The sequence below is a fragment of the Peromyscus maniculatus genome, chromosome 1, assembly GCF_049852395.1.
Source record: "Peromyscus maniculatus bairdii isolate BWxNUB_F1_BW_parent chromosome 1, HU_Pman_BW_mat_3.1, whole genome shotgun sequence".
In the NCBI taxonomy this organism is placed as follows: Eukaryota; Metazoa; Chordata; class Mammalia; order Rodentia; family Cricetidae; genus Peromyscus; species Peromyscus maniculatus.
This window is the reverse complement of record NC_134852.1, coordinates 88,355,057-88,361,056: the sequence shown is the minus strand read 5'-3', so window position 1 is coordinate 88,361,056 and position 6,000 is coordinate 88,355,057. Positions and strand designations below refer to the sequence as shown.

Here is a 6,000-nt window from a genome sequence, read left to right as displayed (position 1 = left end):
GCTCGATGATGCATGGGGAATGTGTATAAAAGTTATCTAAATCACACTGTAAGTGATAACCTTATTATAAAAGAGATACATATATATTGATATCAATATATATACATATATATCTTAATATCAGATGATAACATTTTATATGTGTGTATGTATGCATGTATGTTTGTGTGTAGATAGGGACACAGAAGAGAGATCATTATTTGTCTTAGGCTTATTAAAAAAGATTTTACAGAGCCAAAGGTAAATTTGAAATGGGTTTTATTTTGGTTTGTGGTGTGGCATATGAGAATTTGTGTTCATGTAGGTGAATATGCCTGTGTTCTTGTGTACACATATGGGCACCCATGTGGGAGACCAGAAGTCAACAGATGGCATGTCTTCCTGACTGCACAGCTTTCCAGTGTCTCTCTCTGAAGATGAAGCCCGATGGTTGGCTAGACAGACAGGTCATTGTGCTCCAGATATCAACCAGTCTCTGCCTCTCCCCATCATGGGTTACCAGGTGTGAACCTTAGCACTCACATGGTTTTCACATTGTTGTTGGAGATCCTAGCTCAGATCCTCATGACTTTGTAGCAAGCACTTTGCTGACTGAGTCATCTTCCCAGAATCTGAATTTTTGGTGGCCCACATCAAGTCATGGGAGTCACCTTGGAGAAAGAGAATCCCATGAAACAGAGAATCCCAAGAAACAGAGCACACACACGCATACATACACACACACACGTGGTGTGTGTGTGTGTGTGTGTGTGTGTGTGTGTGTGTGTGTGTGTGTATGCACAGGGGTGACACTGAACTTCAATTCCCTGCTGTATCTCTCATTTAAAGAAATTCCCTCCAACTCGATGTCTCTTAGGTTTCCAATATTCAATAGTCTCAAACCACACTCACTCTTTTTACCTCATTGCATGTGTCCTGTCCTGTAAGCATGTTGTCATACTCAGGGGTAGTCCTCAAAGCAGTGAACATCCCAAGTGGAGAGGGTGCCAACAAAGTATTCATGAACATACGGGCAGTGTCACTGATACATGGTGGGCATGCATCTGATATATACTGCCATCCCTCTACCACATTTAGAACCAGACTCAACCTCTTCCTGAACTCATGCCAAATATTGTGCAGTCTAATTATTATCTTTCTTCGCAATTTCATCTTTTCACATGTTTCTCCTTTCCCAATCTACAAATTGAACCTTTCGTTAGTCATGCTGATCGTTTAATCCCAAACTCCAACTTTACCTTAGGACCTTTAAACACATACTTTCCATTTCTTAGCATGTCTTTTGTTTGTTTGGGTTTTTTTTTTTTTTGCCTATGAACTTAGGATACCTTTCAAAAGTAACAATTATGATCTTCTTTTGACAGAATTTTACCAATACAAATACCCATATTAGAGTCAATATTTTTCATATTATCCATTGTGTAATTTCATCATGGTCCATACCAATATAATAAAATAAAATGTTTATTGTTCACACATCTCAAATGAGTTTTGAACTTGAAGATATAATCTCTTCCACCTGCATTTGTAGAGCTTAGTAGAGTATATGGCATATGATAGGTGCTTTAGAGCCCTTCTTTGCACAGATAGATCAATGAATATTCCATGTCCTCGATGTTTTCTAAATTCTTCCTTCAGAAGCTAACCTTGCCCTGGTCACTCACAGTTGAGTTAGATGACTAGAAATTAAACCTTGAAGTAATTAAGACAGGGGTGCTAATTCTGATGAAGATCACTCTTTTCCCTGCCCTTTCTGGTATTTATATTTCAACAGGATTATATCTTATACTCCTCAAGTCAATGGAAATCCAGGAGCAAGTTTTTTGATCTTATTGAGAGTGGGAAGATAGGAAGATGAATACAAGAGATGTTAAAAGATGCTGTGAGCCTGGAATTTGAATTGTCTTCCTGGGTTTTTTTTTCTCCCTTAAACCTTACATGTATATTACAGAACACTGCATTTATTAATTGAAAGAATGGTTTTCCTGAGATGTAGCAAGAATTTAAAATAGAGGTATAATAGATGTAAAAGGAAAAGAATACCAACGATGCGACATCTCTAAATTGCAAGGGGCATGCCTTTCTTCTACAACTTGGTGCTAAACTGAGGCAGCATCTTGCCCTGTGGCTGTCTCTGAGGTTTTTCTGTTATTATTTAACTAATTCAAAAACTATCTGGAGTTGGTGAACAGATTATGAAATGCATCTTTGGCAGTTAACATCAAATATGCAGTATTGTCTGTTTCTTTTGTTTTAAAAATTCAAATGTCAGCAACTATCTCAAGACAGTCAGTTTTCAACCTCCCTCATTGTCATCTGTGTGCTCTCTGGCTGGGATTAAGCAGAAATGTTAGGTGTGAATTTTTGGAGAGTAGAGAGCACATTCCACTTGTTTTTTGGTTGCTGTTCGTGATGACATATGGGATGCAGATGCAAAGGCTGATGCTTCTGCAGCCATCTTAGCTTAAGAGTAAAAGCTACAACTCACAGAGTTCGAAATCTGACGAAGTAGCAGATGCTGGATCTCTAATACCAAGCATCTATAACACCAGCTCCAACTCATCTTTACATATGAAATTCCATATGAAAGAAAAGCACCTAGGAAATCTTCCACTATTTAGTAATTTCCTTCTCATAGCCAAATCCAACCCTAACAAAATATGAATGGCAACTATACAGTAAATGCACTATACATTTTCTGCTCCATTTTTATCTGTATCCCCAGGTTTCTTGGGCTTTCTCTCACTGGCCCTGTTCATCTCACAGTTCAGTCTCAAAGCCATTTTCCTCTGTGTGCTGAATGACCCTCTACCATTTTCCCCCATGTTAAGCCTCCCCAATGCCTCCATTCTCTTCTGTGGCTTCCTTTGCAGATCTCTTCCAGGAAGAAGTACTTTACAGTCATGTGACCCCAGACCCCAGAGAGCATTTGCTCATAACTGTGCAAATACTTATATAAAATTCTCTGTTGTGGGTGGGAAATGTGCTATGAGCTAGTGTTAGTGTGGAGCAGGTGCCAAGTTGTACACTTTCATATATGATCTTATTTCATCTTTACCATAACTTTGTGATATAGATATGTCCATTCCCATGGCACACATAAAAACCCTGAAGTTTAGAGACATGTAATTACTTACTTAAGTTTTCAGAACAAGTCACTGCCAGATGCAGGATATGAACCACATCTGTCTGTCTGATTCTATAATGAATGGATTTCCCAGTACACATCTTCTATCTCCATCGTGTTTGAACAAATTTGAAATCTGTGAAGACCAGTGATTATATTGTTTACCATAGAGTATAGCCCAGCTGCTGGCCTCTCTAACCTCTGTAAAATGTAGATTGCTATAGAGCATCGAAGGTGATACTTTCTGTGACTTGGTCTCATGGGCTTTTATGTTCATTTACCCAGGACCTGAGAAACTGCCAAGCCTTTCAGGATCTTAGCAGGCTTCATGTCTGTGCTGCAAGCTCAAATGTTATGCTATTGAGAAACCATTCATACGTGGAGTAACTTAACCACTTAGAACTCTTTCTGAGAACCCAGAAAGACAAGCCTCTTCTCTGATTATAATCTCCTTCTGTGTCAGGCTCAGGACTGGTGGAGAGCTGAGATCAGAGAATCCATGGCAATCCTGAAAACACTGCCCATGTCCAAATATAAGTGCAATGATAGCATGCTGTATATATAAAATCTTATGACATATCCAGATTCTATGCATGGTAAAGCTAGAACAACAATACAAAGAAGAATGCTAAGCCCACACAGACGAGTTTTTCTACTGGCTTAGATGCTATATATCTAATAGTGAAGAAGCCATGTGATGGCCATTAATCCAATGGCTGGAGACACAGAGCTGGCACTGAACCTCAGGGCTGGGGGACAGATCTTCTTCTCCACCCTGTCCCTTCCTCTTCTTCATCCTTGTGAAAGGCACACTCCTGGATCTGCCGGTCCAGCTCAGTGAAGTTGGGTTCTGGGTCTGAGCTGCTATCTGCACTGTAGTTAATCTCCTCCATGCAGGATGGTTCATCATCGACCTCAGAGGATCTGCTGTTGCCACTGCTGCTGCTGCCACATCTGTAGTTCATCTCCCCAAAGCAAAGAGAAAAATGAGGGAGGAGGAAAGGAAAAGCACATAGGGGAAGGGAGATAGACACAGGGTGGTGGAAAGTGGAAGGAGGAAGGAAAAGATAAGTTATCAGAAGGAGAAAATTTATGATATGGAAGAGAAGGGTAGCCAAGCTCCCTTTCTGACTTTTTTTGCAATTTATTTTTTGAGGGTTTCTCACTAATCTCTTCAGCTCCTCCCAGACTCCCTACTACACTATACCCAAGTCTTCATATTGTCTTTTTCTAAATAACCCACTAAGATCAATACTTAAGATCAAACAGAAGTACTGCCTGTATATGCATGGACATGAGGCTTTCCACTGAACCATGGGAAACCCAAGAGAGGCCATACTCAAGAAGAAAACTGACTGCCTCCTCCAGCAGCCATCAACTCTAATAATTCCCCAACAAGGGTTGGGGGTATCATGAACTCCTACCCCATCCATGCTGGAATTTTAACTGGATTGATCTGACACAGGTTTTGTGCAGACATCCACAGCTGCTATGAGTTCAAGACTCATTCCTCCCTTAAGTGTTTTCATTCACATCCCTCTTTCTTTAATTCCCCCCTTGAGAGTAAGAAGGGCACCATTCAAAGTCCATAGATTCCTTTCTTCCTCTGCCAATTAACTGCACTTCTCTGTCAATTAGTGAATTTACATCCAAATGATGGAGACAGCTTGGCATATGTGGAACTCTCAAAATAGGTTAAGTTTCATGTGGTCACACTCAGGAGGCTACCATTGAATGTATGAGAATGCCATTCTATCCTTCTCAGCACAGAATAGAGTCAGATCAAAGTAGAGAGGACTCCAAGACTTAATGGCCCCCCTTCTACCAAATCATACTGTGGGTCTCACATAGTTCTCCTTCATCATAATGAATGGTTTATTGGAAAGAAATTAATCCAGATGAAAATAAATAAATGAGAAAGCAAGAAAACAACATTCTGTTTCTCCTATGCTTATACTTCTCCATTACCCCCCCCCCCAATTTATCAACAACTGGGTGATCAACAGGGGCTGAGCAGCAAGAGACAAGAGGGAGCAGCTGCAATGGACCAAAGACTTAACTGCATATTGTGATCAGAGGGAATTTCCTCCCAAGAAGCTATATATCTCCCTCATTTGCATGAGATACCTGAAGACTTTCTAATCACTCCCTACTTAGGACTTTACCAATTAGGATTAGCAGCATGCTGGGTTTCTACTTTGTGATTTATAGAAGGCAAGCACTTCATAAATCAGGCAGCGCTGTTCATCCACCTGCCTCTCCATAAACAATGGAAATGGGCAATCAGTAGCATGGTTACACGTTAGCTCAGGAAATGAATCAGGCCAGTTTCTTAATTGTTTACTGACTGATCGGAGTCCCCCAGTGCTCTCCACAGTCTCTGTTGCCTAAACTGAAGGTCTGGTAAGACACAAATGGAGAAGAGGGGAGAGAAATACAAACCTTGTTTCCACAGTCTCATTGCATTAAATGGCCATTATATTTTACAGACCAAATTTTCAGTAGTAAAATCATTGAATAAAAGAAAGTAAAAGCTACCTAGCTCTAAGGTAGTTTCTGTTCAGCAAGAATCTTGAGTGCCTGAATCTCTTCTGCTGTCACCCTAGGTACTGTAGTGACAGTGCAGTAAAACATCGAGAGCCTGATTTCAAGTCCTGGCTATGGGACTTTGGGGAAAACCCCAGTTTCATAATGAGATCACAGTAGATGAGGTGAATTCTGGTGAAAAAAACATATAGATGCTATCTAGCAGAATGCTCTGTGAAGTAGTGTCAGTCAACAAATTTTAATTCCATTTCTCTGCTGTGGATATTAAGAAGACACCAAAACACGATACAGAAAAAGAAAATTATGCATTTAAATGTGTTGCTTCC

General features: G+C 40.2%; 1 protein-coding gene across 1 annotated transcript in view; it reads right to left on the bottom strand.

Moving 5' to 3' along the window:
- Positions 1-241: 241 nt before the first annotated feature.
- Agbl1 (AGBL carboxypeptidase 1) overlaps positions 242-6,000 on the bottom strand; it is an 835,836-nt gene continuing 830,077 nt past the window's right edge. Inside the window, exon 23 of the mRNA XM_076545344.1 lies at positions 242-4,081. Within this exon, the coding sequence (XP_076401459.1) occupies positions 3,871-4,081 (211 nt within the window). The 3' untranslated portion in view covers positions 242-3,870. The remainder of the gene's footprint in view (positions 4,082-6,000) is intronic.